This window comes from Numida meleagris, chromosome 3 (assembly GCF_002078875.1).
Source record: "Numida meleagris isolate 19003 breed g44 Domestic line chromosome 3, NumMel1.0, whole genome shotgun sequence".
NCBI classification, from domain to species: Eukaryota; Metazoa; Chordata; class Aves; order Galliformes; family Numididae; genus Numida; species Numida meleagris.
In genome coordinates, this window is record NC_034411.1 from 33636178 (window position 1) to 33653902 (window position 17725).

Here is a 17725-nt window from a genome sequence, read left to right on the forward strand (position 1 = left end):
AGTCACTACTTACAGAGAGCAAAAATCCTAGCCTGTATCTAGACTGGCAGCCAAACACATTTTCTAGTAAAGGTAAAAAAGCTTAACATGTGAGCCAGTTTAAGAGAACAGTACATGTAAAGCACAAGGAAAGACATACTCAAGGAGATTAAAATGGGAGCTGCAAGAAACTTCTGAATAATAGGTTTGATCTTTCTCACTTATAAGCTTTGCCCAAAATCTAACTTGTCACAGTTTTTACTTAAAAAGATGGGGAAATTACATAATGCTTATTATACTACTCACAAGCAGTTATTTCATGCATATAAAACCCATTAAGTAAATCAAATGCAACACAATTATTACTCATCATTAATTACCTTGTAATATTTTGTTCCAGATTCATTTTGAAACAGTGTGAGGCATTTGCTGTCCAGTCTCCAGTAATGTCTTTTCCTCTACAAAATGCACAGTACAATAATAAATTATTAGGAAGACTTATGTTATCCAATTATTTAAATGAGAAATTATTTAAATAACTAAGAATCAAATGATGTTAATCTACGGTTCCATCTTAGACTGGATACATTAAAAACACATTTTGGGAATACAATTATTTGCTTGCTTTTTCTAACCCAAGAATAGGCTTATAGAAGTATTTGCACAAACCAGAAAAAATATCATTCACCTACAGCAACAGTGGTGATAACAGTTATCTCCTACAGGAAACAACTACCTACACAAGTTTCAATCATGCTGCACATGCTCACAAAATCTGAATTATTTCACTTAGTAACAGCTGTGGGAGCCACAATTTCTCCTTCTGTGCCCTCACACCAACATGTCATGGGTTTCAAGTCCTTCATTCTTTAGTAAACAGAAAATTTTGGAGGTTGGACTCGATGATCTCTAGAAGTCCCCTCCAACCCCTGCAAGTCTGCTATTCTAGGTGGTCCAAGTGCACAGGGGCAAAAAAAGATAGGCAGATTACAAGAGTCAAATGGGCAACCTATCTTCGGGAAAATATGAAAAATTAAGAAAAAAATCAAGACAGGCTATGTAACCATTTTTGAGAAGTCTCCAACAATGAAAAACGTGTTTTCCATCAGAGAATAATATGCATATAAGTTCTTGTACATAACTGCCTGATAATCTTAAGCACAGGAACATTCCTCAAATAGAGAATTATTTGAAAGCTACATGGACTTGAAAGCCATACGGTTACATGGATCTAACTGACTTGCTTGCACCATGCTCATGTCATCAGAAACTTTTTTCTCCCAAGAAAAATCAAAGACCCTTAGCTCTGTTCTAGAATGACAATGCTTAGAAAAATAATACCCTTATTATATCTAATGCAGAGCTTAAATCACTTCAGTCATGGGGAAGCTAAGACCACCTGTAGGAGTTAGGCAAAGAAAGCCAGGACATGAGTAGATTTAACTAAATGAAAGTTCAAGCCAGCACTGAATGGAAATTGGGTGAAGGCATAAGGGTGAACTCACCCTTTTAACATATATGCTTAAAAAAAAATCATAAATCAAGGAAGGCTTAGAGTGTATAAGGAACTAGTGGATAGGTAAACTCAGGAACCCAAAATACGCTTATACTCCATACTGAGAAAGGAAGGGCTCAGAGTGAGGAAAACAAGAATATAGATGATGACAAAAATTTCTCCTTATAATGAGTGAAATACCTTGTTACCCAGGCTCAGCAGGAAGTATATTGATATTGCTATTAAAATGAACCTCTTTGGAACTGTTGGAAAGCTGAAGTTGTTATGGGAACAAGAAACAGTTTGACATTGCTGACAGAGACTGGACAAGGGATATAGCTGATGCTGAAATGTCTAATACAGAAGCTTCCTTCCACTAGGAAGCTCTCTGAAATCTTGCTCAGCTGAAGTTATCTTGCTTTGGAACAGAAAGCTTTATCTGCACCACCTTTAAAAAAAAAAAAAATCCACGGAAAAAATATACTGGTTGTGCTGAAAGATGAAAGTAGAGTCAAACACCAGGTCTGCCCTGAGCACTGCTTAGAACTATTCATCTTCTAACTATTATGCAGCTCGATTTTTTTCATAGCAAGCAGATGATAATCATCCCTATTAAGGAGCCTAGACTGAAATCACATCTGAAATATGTTAGATATTTACTTAGATTTGTGATAAATACAACTAGTTAATACCGAACTTTACTTTAAGGACCATTTGTGATTAGCTGACAAATACAGAAAGTGAAAATACTGAAGTACCCTGAGCTGACGATGATTTCAACACAACTGAAATAAACTAAATTCCTGAAGTCCCTCTTCTTACAGACCCCAGCATACTGACAAAGAATGCAGAAATATTTATGCCGCCTTTCATGAACAGTCTCTATGTGACAAACTGGGCTACGTGAGCTCTGGGAACTTCTCAATTTCATGTTCTTCTTTCATCTATCAAGAAAAGTGGATTCACTCTCTCGCATTAGGTAACTCTAAGGAATCCAGTTATTCTTATCTTCCTCCATAAGACAAAAAAAAAAGCACACAAGGAACTTGCCTTAGAAGGCTCAATTAATTAAGAGATCATTACCAGTACCACTGCAAACAAACAAACAATGCTGTCTTTGTGGAAGATGCTTGCAAACCCAAGTTAATACAGCTAAGCCATAAATCTTTATTCCACTAACATGAAGAGAAATAGTGGTTTTGGAAGGGGGAATAGTGTTCTATAATGTTTACTTTTAGATAAAACTAATTGCTAGAGGAATAATGGGCTTCCATATCTACACACCAAATTTACTAAATATCTTTATCATTAGAATAGCATTAATTGTTTCACTATTCATCACTTTATAACAGAATTAATCTTTTCAGGGGGTTGAATAAAACCTCTAAATGGAAAGAAGATAAGGCCAGTGTTTATCTTGGGAGAGCTGAAATCTTGAACATGCTATTCATTTGAGACTGCTTAGAGATGCTTCTTTTTCTAAATTGAAAAGTGCTGTTGGATCACCACCTGAAAGATTGCTCCACTCATTATACTTCTTCATAACGAACATTATTGTAAGTTGTTTCAGATGATATTGAAAATCATATTGAATATCTAGATAAGAAAAATAAAATACAATGGTTTAGAGAAATAAGTTAATGTAGGAAGAAACGAAAGTCACTGACCAGATTGTCTCTACTTGTATAGTGGACCATCCATCCTTCCTTCACCATCGTACTGCTCTTCCTCTTCGTATGCTTGATGGACTGTACAACCCTCATGAGAGGAATGTTATTGCTTGTTGAGGGACTAAAAAAGATAAAACAGTTAATATTTAAGCTAAAATACATGAGTACTACAATGATAATGGTACTATACATTTAGCCCACAATTTTCAAGAACAGGCACTTTCTCTTCTCATACAACTTATTTCACTGATAGATGATAAGAAATTTGAGCTTCCACTAGCTCTCTTAATGCAAGTACTGCAGTATTTGTATTACACTACACAAAGGCAAAGGAAACACACTGGAACGAGACATCTACATAAATCATCCTTTCAAAACAATTTACTGCTTTAGTCTTAATCCAGCATAAAAGTAATTCACATCGGCATTGCTACTATTTTCTCTTGCCTAAGTCAACTTGCTTATTTCCTAATATTACACTAATAAAGCACATTTTCGATTTATGAAAACAGAAGAGTGTTAATTCAAATTATACCTGAACATTTAAATCAACATCATTTGTATCAACTTTCTTGCAGACAAGGATTTGATAATCTAACATTTTGACAATCATTAGTTAAACATACAGGTTTTAGTCCTGTCCAGTGTGCAGTGAGCCACCACATTACCTACTCAGTACCAGAGATCCTACATGTGGTGCTAGTAGAAAAATTTGTAATCATAAGAGATCAGAAGGCAAATCTCAAATCAAAATATAAAGATGCTTTAACCCAGCTCAGTCACACTGTAGAAGTGGCTGACACAAGATGCTGCACATGCCAAAAACTAATTGCTTCAGATGCAATTAGAAATAAATGGAAAAATTCTACCTAGAAGTGGAACACAAAAAGATGCTACTTCCAACTCAGGAAGTCCTCGAGCTATAAATCATTGAAAGTTGCTCTTCCTGAACTATATGTTCTTCCTGTTCTTGTACTCCTTCTATATTTGCTATGAGACATTGGGCTAAAATTACCTTTGTTTGACCTATTACAACTGCTCTTCTATTTTTAAGAACGACACTAAGAAAATCAGGATAACACTATTCAGAATAAGAACTTCCCCAGGGACATGGTAGAGACTTTCAAGATGCGATTGGAGATATTCACATCTAGGCGCCCTTTTCCCACAAAACGTTGGACCTGATGATCCTTCGGGGTCCCTTCCAACCTGGCTGGTTCTATGATTCTATGATAATATAAAAATTAAAAAGGCTAAACTTGATTAAAGGAACTATCACTGGAAGTGTTCAAAGCCAGGTTGGACAGGGCTCTGAGCAACCTGATTAGTGAAAGATGTCTCAACCCACAGCAAGGGGTAGGGACTACATGATGTTTAAACGTCCCTTCCAACTAAAACCATTCTATGAGTCTATGGAAGAGTTATCTGATAAAAGACTTCTGCTTTAACTAGCATGTGATTCTCTATCTGCTACCTAGAATAAACTAAAATATAAGTATTAAAATGTCTCTAAAGTAATAATTTTTAGATCAACACTTGTACACTAGTAATTAAACTAGGCCGAAGTCACAAAGATCTTTCTCATATCTTTGCCTTAAGTTATACCTTTAACCTTGGTTTGATAATTTCATTTATTTAATAACATTCATAGCACAGCATCCTCCCAATTAGAAGAGAACATACTATTTTGATTTACTTATGCTTTAGATTTGCTTTACAAAGCATTTTAAAGTGAAAAAAAAACCCACAACTTAAAGATGGGCTACTCAGAAATGCTTTGCTCAAAATTTTCATTCAGAATATTGAGGAAGGTATACCCAGAGCACAAAAATTCACATTATGACTTACCTGATGGTTTTGACAGCTTCTTCATCTTTGTCTGTATCAAGGTCAGATGGATCCATAAAAAAGATTTTGTCCTCCGGAGTTGAAGACTCCTCAGTATCATCCAGACCCCGACTACCATCGCTATTCATTTCACTGCTGTCAACCTCCATTGGCAGGTCCAAATCCTGGCCTGGGCTAGCAGGTTCTGGGAAAAACATACGATGCAAATATTATTATTTTTTTTAAATTGTGCTCTAAAAAAGGCAAAAAATCGTTCTCCAGTTCACATTTATGCAAGTAAACATCATAGTGCAATCAGAATATAAAAATCCCTCAAGATATTGCTAAATGATTCAGAGCATGCTAATGAACATTATCAATGTGTTTTTGCTAAATACCAAAGGAGACCAAGCCAAAACAACACTCATACTGAGAGAATCATAGTGAAAATCTCAAGGTCTAAATATGCATCTCACTAAGTAATTCTACTCCACAAGTGATCATTACATCAATATTATTCCTTCTAAAATATAAATGTCAAGGACAAAAAATTATCTTCCGGTTTGCTGGACTCTCTCCAGTACATTCATATCTCTCTTGTGCTGGGGAGCCCAGTTGCAGACACTACTTCAGGTGTAGCATCAACAGGGCTGAGTAGAGGGCAAAAATCATCTCCTTTTCAGCAAAGCACCACTGAAATGACAAAGGGACTGGAGCATTTCTCCTGTGAGGAAAGGCTGAGAGAACTGAGGTTGTTCAACCCGGCAAAGAGAAGGCTCAGAGGGATCTCATCAGTGTATAGGAATCAATGAAGGGAGGGTGCAAAGACATCAGAGCCAGGCTCTTTTCAGTGGTAGCCAGTGACACGACTAGAAACAATGGGCACAAAATGGAACACAATCAGGCAGAGCCTCAAAGCAGAGAACACTTTAACTGTGAGAGTGACTGAGCACTGGCACAGGTTGCCCAGAGATGTTGTGCAGTCTCTTGCCCTGGAGATATTCAAAAGCCACCTGGACATGGTCTTAGGCAGCCTGTTTCAGATGGCTCTGCTCAAGCAATCCCAGCTTTCTCATAGAGATGCTCCTCTCTCAACAAATTCACAGCCCTTAGCTGGAGTCTCTCCAGTACGTTCATGTCTCTCTTGTACCAAGCTACACTGGTCAAAACTGATGAAGTAAAATTGAAGTCACCAAAATAAATTTCACAGTGAAATCTTTTAATTCTCAGCAATCTCTAGTGAAAGAACTGCAAAGGTAAAATAAAAACATGTAACATATTCAAAGATGAGAGCATCTAAAGCTGATTAATCTTTTTAAGCCTCCAAAGACCCCCCAGTATTTAAAGCATGTTTCTCATCTTACCTCCATTGAAAACCACCTCTCCAAGACAGTCTTTAGGTACTTTAGATGCACAGCGTTTGTGACAATTGAATCTGCAATCTAAAACAAAGGATAAATAAGCCCACGATACCAGAATTTCACTCCTACTCAAGTAGACACTAACATTCTACAACAACTTCCATCACAAGATTCAGTCCAGATGCATACATTTGCACATAACAGAAGACAGTACTGATGGATGTCATCTCCAGAAGGAAACGGACAATCTTGTACTAATGTCTCATGATGATTTGCCAAACCAGTTTACTATGTCAGCCCTTTCCCTTCCAGGACAGAAGTTTTCTAATCTCTAGTTTTCTCTCCAGTTATTTTTTCCATTATGATGTAATTTTTCCCATTCTCTAAACTGCTCCACACCTTTTTTCCATTGCTACTTGTTTTAAATGTGTCATCTCTATCATTTTTCCCCACCTGCTGCCTAAGATTTGCAGCCATCATAGCACTAGGATCGCACTCCTATACCATGGCGCAAGAATACTTTGCAGTAAATTTCGAAGTTCAGCTCCCCTATCATTCAGATCATAGATTTGGCCAGGCAACAATGAAGCTCCATTTCTGCCTGCCAAATTTCCTAGGATATCAAACTGACAGAGAAAGATATGTCAAGCCCAATGTGGAGATAGAACATAACTTAGATGCGTGCCATCTCTGCATTTGAGTAGGCAGTATCTGGTATCCAGCAGTCCAGCACACATTAATAGCATTACAGGAATTTCCTTTATTAGTAGCATCATCATAATTTTCAACCACATATCCTCATCATGAATTTTAAACTCTCTACTGTCCCCACTGCTGTTTTGAAGCCAACAATTCAGTCCGTTTCTGCTATCACAGAATGATGGAACAGTTTAGGCTAGAAGGATCATACACAGTTCTACCACCCCCACCCGCCACAAGCAGAGACATCTTCCACTAAATCAGCTTGCTCAGAGTCCCATCCAACCTAGTCTTGAGGACTCCCAGGGATGTGGCATCTGTAATAAACCACAGTAACCAAATTACAAAATACAGGATCTGGATCTGACTTGCTAATCAGAAGCTCGTTGTGCTTTCCTTTTAAACACAAAGAAATCATTGTCTTCTCGCTTTTGGTAGCTGAATAGCCAAACCCTGAGGCCAGCTACAATCCTGTTTAGTTTCCAAGTGCCTAAGGAAGCATTCAGGAAAACCAATTAACTGTCCTTTCTATAGCAGTGTTTTCAGTCTGTATTATAGAATATGGTTATTTCACTAGCCTGAAGGGGGCTGGAAAAAACAAGATGTTTCAGATCCTACCAGGGATCCTACCTACACTGCTCCCAAGAGGTAGTTTGCACACAGCAACTCAGAGTTGGGAAGCCAAGAAAATTTGTGTGCAAGCACAGGCCAATTTGTCCTAGCTGACATCATTTATTAATACAGTTATAGCATTAGTCCCAAAGGTCAACTCAAAGCTCAAGTTCAAGCCTCGATGAATTAAGAAATCCAAGGCTCTGAGATACTCATGAACATGAGACTGCTGAAATACCCCAAGCTTTGGGAATGTGAGCAAAAAAAAGTCAGTGGGAAACAGTAGGAAACCATAGGAAAAAAGCAATATGAAATCGTGTTGACTGTTTGTTATCAGTTGCTGATATATTAAAAATATGTACTGGACCATGATGCTTAAGTGAATGTCTCTTAATATACCAATTTCTGTTCTTCCGTGTGTAAGCATAGTATTTTTTCTAAGGTTGTTTTCTACACCTAAACACTACTTTCTATCTAGTTATTCAGTTTCCTAAGAATGAAGTGGCAATCCCATTTGTTCAGTTGGATATGCAATCACAACCACTGTAAATGGTCAAGAGCATTTAAAACTGCAAAATATCTTTCATAGGCTTCATTATTTATTTATTGCAAGCATCCAAGAGATATGGTGACTGAAAAGTCAAACAGGGATGCAGACTTCAAGCAGGCTACAAAAACTGCAAATTGAAAAGTAGTAAAATGGAAAATAAAACTACTCCCCATCACATACAAAACAGCAGTATTTTTAGTCAGCAGAGAGCTATCACAGATATAAGCTTACAGGTTTTGCTCTAAGTGACCTCCTTCAACGTGTTGATCTTTGGTACTCACATTTGATAAACTCGTAGGAGAGAAATGAAAAATCCTTACCATATTAACATTTAGGATTCTCCACTACAGTTTTCTTTCTCGCAACAAAGCTAATAGATCTGTACAATCCAGTAATGAAGAGCCAGAAGAAAACCACAACACCATAGCTATGTCCTGGGATCGGCATGGAAGAGTCTGAGAGCTGAAGCCATGCATGCAAACATATGCTCAATAAAAACCACCTGATGGAGCCTAATCTAGTTCAGGAAGGGTACCCATCTTAATAATTTTTTTCCAAAAGATAATAATCACTATCCTGTATTAAAAGAATGTAACAAAAAATTCTGAAGTCTTTGGTGAGAAGTGTAGAAGACAGACATATAACAAAGGGAAGGATTTCCTGTTTTTATTAATAGCTTAGAATTATCATCGAATCATGGTGTTCCCATTCCACATGTGATTAGATCATAGTTTTCATAAAAATATATAATGCATAGTTTACTACACTGAAAAGAGGGGTTCCCATAATCCTTTAGAAAAAAAACCACATTTTTTCAAATATTATACTGTAATAATTCATATTTGTGGCAGAAAACTAAGCACGTACCTTTACATTGCATTCCTTGACGAAAAAGGCCCTTGAGCAGACGTTTGCAATACTGGCATATGGTGGGACGAGTATAAGAGTGAACAGCAAAGGTGTGTGGAACCTTCACTCTGCAAAGCACCATCTTTTCCATCCAGATGGGACGGCCACTCCAGGAGGGAATCCTTTTACTAGGTTCTGGGCAGCAGCGCTACAATAAAGAATGTATACAGATAGGACCTGCACAAAAGAATTCCACCTCATTGGGAAAAAATAAAAAGAAAAAAAGTGGAGTAGATAGTGACTGGATGAGAAAGCGAAACCTGGACAAGAGGCCTTAAGAGGACACTCTGATATTAAAAAACAAAACAAAACAACAACAAAAAGCCCACAAGACGGAAAAGCCTTGCGGAGTGCAGGAAAGTTCATATGAATCTTTATTTCCACAGGAAGTAAAATCCCAAACAAGGTTAAAATTCACTTATGATGGGTTTTTTTTTGTTTGTTCATTTTTTCAGAGCAACCTGGTAAGGTTCACAGATAGCATATACAGACCAGCACATATAAACCCCATTTAGATACTAAAAGGTCACTATTAGGTCTCACCAAAGCCTCCTCTTCTCCAGGCTGAAGAGCCCCAGCTCTCTCAGCCTAACCTCGTAGGAGAGGTGCTCCATCCCTTGAATCATTTCTGTGGCCCTCCTCTGGATGCACCCCTACAGGTCCACATCTCTCCCATACTGAGGAATCGGTAGGACACAATACAGCAGCACAGAGCAGAGGGGCAAGATCACCTCCCTTGAGCTGCTGGCCATGCTTCTTTTGATGATTTTCTTTTTCTTGCAGATATGGCTGGCTTTCTGGGCTGTGCGGGCACATTGCTGGCTCAAGTCCAGCTTACGAACCACTAGTACCCTCAAGTCCTTTTTGGCAGGGCTGTGCTCCATCCTTACGTCCCCCAGCTTGTGCTGATAGCAGGAGTTACTAAGACCCAGGTGCAAGACCTTGCACTTGGATTTGTTGAACCTCATGAGTTTCACCTGTGCCCACTGCTTCGCTGCCTAGGTCTCTCTGAATGGCATCCTGTCCCTCTGGTGTGTCAACTGCATCACACAGCTTGGTGTCATCCAAAAATTTGCTGAGGGTGCCCTCAATCCCCCAGTCAGTGTCGATGAAGTTGAAGAGCACCAGCGACAGTACTGATCCCTCAGGGACACCACTTGTCACCGATCTCCATCTGGACGTTGAGCCATTGACCACCACTCTCTGGATACAATCTCTCAATGAGTAACCTCATCCATTGAACAGCCCACCCATCAAATCCACATCTTCCCGATTTGGAGAAAAGGATGTCATGGGGGACCACGTCAAAGGCCTTACTGAAGTCTAGATAGATGGCATCAGCATCTCTTCCCTTGTCCACTGATGCAGTTACACCATTAAACAAAGCAACAAGGTTAGTCAGGCAGGGCCTGCCCTTGGAAGCCATGCTGGTTATTCCGTATCACCTCCCACTCTTCATATGCCTTAGCATAGCTTCCAGGAGGATCTGCACCATGACCTTCCCCAGCACTGAGGCAAGGTTAATAGGTCAGTAATTCCCTGGGTCATACTTTTTGCCTTTCTAAAAAATAGGTGCTATACTGCCTTTTCTCCAGTCACCAGGGACTTCACCCGATCACTATGACTCATTTTAGGTAAGTGGGAAAGACTCTTTTTACCCTTTAGTGAAAGTGGCAATGAAACAAGTGCATCTAATAACCGTCTGGCCTATCTTACGAGTATATCCAATGAACTCTCAGCAATCATAATACCCATCATAACAAATAACTATTATGGGTGATGTTTTACTGTAAGCTCTTAATCTCTTGCACCCTCCTTGATAGAGGTTCGTTTTTTAAGATTTTCTCTGCAGAACGTTTAACAGCGTACCAGGAACATTCTCGCCTCTCCAAAGATAAAAGCTTACAATTTGTTCTGATTTAGCCAAACAACTATTCTGTACTGATACAATAATTACAGAATAAATGTGTATTACAAAGGCAGCAAGATATTTCATCATTCCCAAATTCAAGGTTCTCATAGCTCATGCAACCACTAGTGACAGAATAATAACAAAGTAACACATAACTTAGCATTTCCTTCCATTTCTCACAATAATAATAGTTATCTGTAAATGTCACAGTCTAGGACTCAACAGAGATTTAAAAATGAACTAAAACCAATCACAGCGGTTAAGTTCAGCTCTCTCATACTCATTTCTAACCACATACTGACACTAGCTACTTCCCCAAAGATTAAAAGTTTTAAAACCAGGAATTGTTTCCCCTTTCACATTACATACCTCTTCAGAAGCAGAGGATGTGTATTCAGCTTGTGCTGGTCTTGGAACTGAAAGTCCCGCTCCTGGTAAAGACACATTAGATAGACGCCTTTTTCTCACTCCACTACAGTTATTTGGAATCTTGAAGGCACACCGCTTATGGTAGTTTAATCCACAACCTGAAATAAGTGATTTTTCAGACAAAAAAAAATTAAAGTAACAAAAATAGTATCTGTATTTTGATAAAGAAGTTGAAAAATGGGATCCAAAAGAATGGTAAAGAAACAGACTGTTCTGTTAGACTCTTATTTCAGTGTTCTTGATGTGATTCATGGAAACAGCTTTTTTTGTACTGCTGGCTTTATTTCTTGGTTTCCAGTAAGCGCAGCTCTAGAAACAAGGTATAAGACTCTAAAGCAGCTGATCTCCCTTCTCTCTTCTCCTCCCACCAGGAGGTTTTCATCACTCTTTTGCTCTGGAGAACAGGAGCCAAGGAGCAGGGTTGGTACCTGTCAGCAGGCTGCAGAACGTTCTGCAGCCAGCTGGATGAGGGCCACAAGCAATGGGATTTCCCTTCAGGAATCTCTCCAAAGAATGTGCTCCTTGTGCAAGGAACAAGTTTGTCAGCTAGATATTTATTCAAAGTGAGAAACAAGTACAATTCTTAAATTGTTTGCCCAAGGTCACATACAATTTGCATTAAAGTCAGGATCGGAACCCGGGTTTCCAGATGCAGAATGACTTCCAAATCTACTAAATGCTACGTGCTTCCATACTCAACAAGATGCATTTTCCTCTTCCACATCTGATACAAATACACACAACAAAAATACAACAAAAAAAATCACAGACTTACCTTCACATTTCAGTCCTTGTCGTACCAAACCCCAAAGCATCTCTCCGCAGTAGTCACAAAAAGTTGGAGCCTTGTAGGAATGCACATAAAGTGCATGAGGACGAATTTGGAAATCTTCAACTGTAGCCAAAGCTTTTAAAAAATTGCAGAAAGTTATGGTTCTTGTCATAAGATCAACAACATATTATTTCCACGTACTCTTGATATAAAATGTCAGATTCAAAGAACACTAATGAGCTGCTTACATGTCAGCATTATGACATTTAAATACACATTTAAAGTATTCCACACAATCTTCAGAAAGCTTGTTTTTTAGGAAAAAAAATCCATCAGACTTTGTAGGATAACATCCACAACTGATCAACAGTATTAGTTGGAATAAAATATGTAATTTTCATGGTTTTTTGAGTTTTTTTCCATTTAATGTTGAAATGGAAACCTCCCTCATTAAGTTAAGAAGGAATAAAAAAATACAAGCTTTATTAAAATCAGCTTAGAGGTAAATAACTGTTAAAAACTTAATTTTCAAACCGTTTAGTAATTTACAAAATTGTCAAACCAAGGACAGGTTAGTCTTTTATCTTCTAAAGGACTTTCTCAGTAAAAAGTTTTTAGATTAAACTTGTCCATGGATGGAGTTTCCATGGAACACTGGAAACATCACTAGTCCTCTTCTGTTTCTTCAACAAGCACAAATATATTTAAATGAGTTTTTGTCCTCTTTCTCTGAAATGTAATAAACTGAATTTATGGCTACGTTACATTCCCCTGATGGCTATTATTCTTTGATTAAAATATATAATAACACTTACTATTCAGATTCCCTTGCCTTAGTTTTAAAAATCCTATTGAAAGAGATTTATTTGTCTTCAAAATGCCTCAGTTTCTCATGCTCTGTCTCTATTTATAAGGAAACTGTCACAGATTGTCAGGAAGAGACACACAAAAGTTTCCCCAATGTGCCATTAACCAGAAGCAATGAAAAGCTCAAATCAAGATGATCAATTACTGAACATCCTAAACTTGCCTAGAACAGTGGGTGCTGAACTGCAGCCAAGAAACTCAGCCTTGTGACTCTAGAAATCATACTTTATTGACCCAACTAATAAATCTAATCCCAAGACAGCCAAGACTTCTGTCTTTCTAGAATGCAGCCTCAGTCTGGCACTCATTCCTCAAAGCCCTAAAGAACTGCTCAATACTGGTCCAGCTTCTCTTTGCAGTTTAACTAGCAAGTAGTATACCGCTGACTTTTAGTTGACTTCAGTAGAGTATTTCTGAAACACATACAATCCAGGTTAGTTAGGGTTTGTTCTGATGATGTTATTGAAGAGTACTACACATCAATACCACCCCTGCTACAGACTTTATTATTTAAAAGAGACCATTTTCAAACACTGCAATAACTCTTAAGATTGTGTTCTTATGGGTATGAGTCAGCAACTGCAGTTATGTGAAGCTTTTAGCAACACAAACCATCAGTGCAAAAGCTACAGACTGAAAAAAATGTCAGTTCTAAGCAAAAGAAAACCAACAACAAAGTTGGAAAAGCAAATCCAGAATACTACCTGCATTTCACCTTCAATAATTAATAAACTCAAAGATTAAAACATGACAATGAAACAACAACAAAGCTTAGTACTGACGCATCAGTACCGCTCAGATTTTCTTGGAAATCTCTACCCCAAAACACTGACCCTGTGTGAGACTACTTAATCAAAAGAGTTCAAGGCAAGCATGATACTAATAATCCAGAAGGTCCCATTTTATTTTAAGCAATTGAATATAGTGCTGCTCCACTGTTAGAATGATACCTACCAGAGAGAACAACCTCAACAAGATCACCCTCATGTATCTCTTCTGCTGATGTAATCCGTTGCAAAATATTATCTGAGTTCAGGTCATGCCGGAAGAGGAGAATTTTGTCATACATGCCAAAGAAACCACACTCTGGGAACTGTAACAGAAAGTAAACTCCAAGTTAATGCATAGTTTTTACTAATCCTATTTGCAAACTGAATTTTTTTTCTTTTTAATAATAGGTACCGAACTTCTGTGTTTTAAGCGTCCTATAGGGAAAAAAAAAACTGATCTGTCTGACTTATTTTTTGAGGAAATGAAGCACTTGGGGTTTTTCTTTGGGTTTTTAATCTCTGACATGCGTAATTAGTCTGGCCAACCTGAAAACCAACACAGATCTTTAACTCAGATTATCACCACCTGCAAGCTTCACTTTGCAGACATTCTGAGCAGCCAGGCAGTCTGCTCCAGGCACCCCAGGAGCACCTGCCACACTTCCTTAGAGGGGCAAGCAAAAAAGGCTCTATGCTGGCATTCCACAACACCTTAGATTTGCAGATGCAAGAACTCAATCCATGCCAGTGACAGAAGGTAATGCTCCAAATTCATACAGGAAATAGATATGGATGATCCCACCCTGGAGGCGTTCAAGGCCAGGCTGGATGAGGCTCTGAGCAACCTGGTCTTGTGGGAGATGTCCCTACCTACAGCAGGAGGGTTGGAACTAGATGACCTTAAAGGTCCCTTCCAACCCAAACCATTCTATGATTCTATATAGTACGTAGTAAGCTATATTTTCATGATATTTCACTGAAAATAGTTTTCTTATTCTGTATTTGCTCTGCTCTCTAAAATATTGATGAATGTGATTAACATATTAAAATGAACAGTTTAAAAGTTAACAGACAGTTCACAGAGAAAAAGAACAGGAGTAGACCCCGCAGAGCAATGAGTATCAGTCAATCAGCATCTTTGGCCCTTTTATTTAACACAGAACTCAATGAAACTCAAGGTGTGTATAAACACACAGAAGTGCTTGACAGATGACAGGAAGAATGCGGGGAAAAGCATACAACAGCATACAACAAACTTTCAATTGATTAGGTAGCAAACATACTACAGTTTGGTAATTTAGAACTTGCATAGTCAGTAACAGGGTCTAAGTTGCATGAAGCCTGTGCTATATCAATTTTCCTTAGCTAAAGTAGCCAAAGACTTGTTTCTACCAAATCAAACACATAATGAAGGTATCCGTCCTGCCCATTGTTTTCACACTCCCTTCCCACTCAGAGAGAAAATAATTTCCTCTTTCCGGCAGCAGTTTCATCCAAAATATTAAAGCGGCCCTCTCTGTTTTGGTGTGCACGTCCTGTACATTTACAAACTTTCACAATAGGCTTCTGTGGGATGCGGAGGCCTTGAGGGGCTATTTTACATTCCTTACAAGAAGGTAAAGGGGTTGCTCACTGTCCAACTACTGCCTGGACTCCAATGGCCCCTTATACCAAATCACAACAGATTTTCCTCCAGTCCCACTAACAGAAAAACATATTTGTAAATCTGGCCCTCCAGTAGAGCTACAAAGCCTTCTGTGCTTCAATTACTAAGAAAGTATGTCATATTTACAGGATTTGAATATATGCTCTGAGGTATTACTCCTTGATGTCATACATACTGTTTAGCTATGTATCACATTTAATGTTAGCATCAATAACTGTAAATTATTATACCTTACGTTATCACATCCATGCTGCATTCAATTTGATTCCTCAAGACAACTTCTAATTATAGCATATCAATTGCATCACGTTGCTTACTAACAACTCCAACAAAAAGGGAGAGAAAGTTAGCACAAACAGAAGCTATATGCCTGCAGATAAATGTGATACTTCTTATTGACACTGGTAGTTAACTTCAGCTGTCAGGAGGGGCAACTGATGATTCAGAGTTGGTTTTAATGATTGCTTCTTTGTTCTCAGTTCACAAAGTCACCTACAAACCACAGATTTTATGCACCATCTGTGATATTTCACAGATTTAAGACCCTTCCTTCTGATACAGGCATGTCTCCTGTTTTCATTTCTCAACTCTATAAATCTATCGTGTGGCTGCCAGAGTATCCCTACACGCAGGGTGTAGGGTACTCCACCCCCAGTAAGTAGAGATCACAATCACATACAAAGAAGCATTTCTGTTAAAAGCTATAATCATATGTACTCTGCATGTGATACCATTTACCCATTCTCATTTACAAATTCTGGACTTACTGTTCTAAATATGTATTAATAATGGTAACTAAAAAACATTAGCTGACAAAAAAAAAAAACCAAAAGTTACAGATGGGTACTCAAATTCTCTTTGTGACAGCAAGTGTAATCATTAAAAATACTGTTACATTCCTTAGAAAGTACCATCAACATTAACTACAAAGTTTGTAAGTAACACTGTAATACCTGTAATTAATATCGGGTTTCATGTAAATTGCACACTTAAAGACTCAATTTATTTCTATGGAAAAAAAAAAGTATTGTAAAAGAAAAAGTAAAATCATCCATTAAAGACTGATAGAACTGTGGGCAACAACATCCTCAAATGGCTCTATATTAAGTAAATTGACCTTTTAAGCTGCTTGTTGGGAGTGCTTACGATGTTGTAGTTACACGTTCTACTGCCCTCATCTCAAAAAAAAGTACACCTACAGGTGGATGAAATGACTCGTCTGTTTTCACAACCATAATACTGAACCCTTAAAAGATAATATCTCTATTTACAAACATCATCCTGATAAGCAGCAGAATTACAATCCCAGGCCTAACAAGACTAACAGTATTCTGTGCTAACAGGTATTGCAAGAAGTCTGTACACAGGTTCTGCAGGTACACGTGACAGACTTCATCCAGAACACACTTCTATACATTTTGTACAGCCAAATTGTCGGAGCACCTATGAATCTGTGTTGCCAGCAAGCAGAAGGATCAGAGCAAATGAAATCAAACACTAACAGCTGGAGTGGGGCTGCAGCCTCAGTAGCTTGTGTGTTTTAGGTGCCAGCAACTGGGGAAACTGGGATTCAGCAGCCACCGCTGTGCAGTGCACAGGAGCCCAGTGTGTATATATGCATATGATGCCACTAGCAGAGCTTCACCCTGAACTGCCAGAGGGAGCAGGATAAGGCTGTTGGTACTGCTCGTGCACACTTGAGTGCTCAGCGTGACCAGCCGGGAACACACCTGTGTTTGTAGCACCCCTGTGCCTGTGCCCACCGGGAGCACGCGGCCTCGCCACTGCCTGGGCCCACAGCTGCCTGCAGGCTGCCGGATTCCGCCCTCCCTAACCACACCTTTCACGTCTGATAAACAAGTCCTGCCCTTCCCTTGCGTTCCCCTGTTAGAAAAGAACAGGCCCTACTGCACAGAGCCCCTGAGCATTCCTTTCTGTACGCCTGAGCTCAGACCGCACAAAGGCCTGGGCGCCCCAGGCTGGCTGCCCTCTGCACAGCCGGCCCGAGCAGCGCAGGTGGCCCACCAGAGCCCACACCTAGCGCGCTTGGCTGGCTTGGAGGCTCCTGGCAGGCCTGCAGCACTCTGCTCTCCTCCGCTCCCCAGCGCTGTCAGGAATACAGCATTCCCTGCTGGCACCTTAGCCAGGATGTGTGTGGACTGCTGGCCAAGAACAACCTCATCAATTAACACGTTTTTTTTTGTTGT

At 39.0% G+C, this 17725-nt stretch overlaps 1 protein-coding gene across 1 annotated transcript in view; it reads right to left on the bottom strand.

The window, feature by feature from the left end:
- Positions 1-17725, bottom strand: part of PRKD3 (protein kinase D3) — a 42555-nt gene that overhangs the window by 13621 nt on the left and 11209 nt on the right. Inside the window, exons 3-10 of the mRNA XM_021390727.1 lie at positions 14037-14175; positions 12219-12350; positions 11384-11541; positions 9061-9250; positions 6336-6413; positions 4993-5176; positions 3142-3265; positions 360-437 (exon numbers count right to left, since the gene is read on the bottom strand). Coding sequence (XP_021246402.1) covers positions 360-437; positions 3142-3265; positions 4993-5176; positions 6336-6413; positions 9061-9250; positions 11384-11541; positions 12219-12350; positions 14037-14175 — 1083 coding nt within the window. The remainder of the gene's footprint in view (positions 1-359; positions 438-3141; positions 3266-4992; positions 5177-6335; positions 6414-9060; positions 9251-11383; positions 11542-12218; positions 12351-14036; positions 14176-17725) is intronic.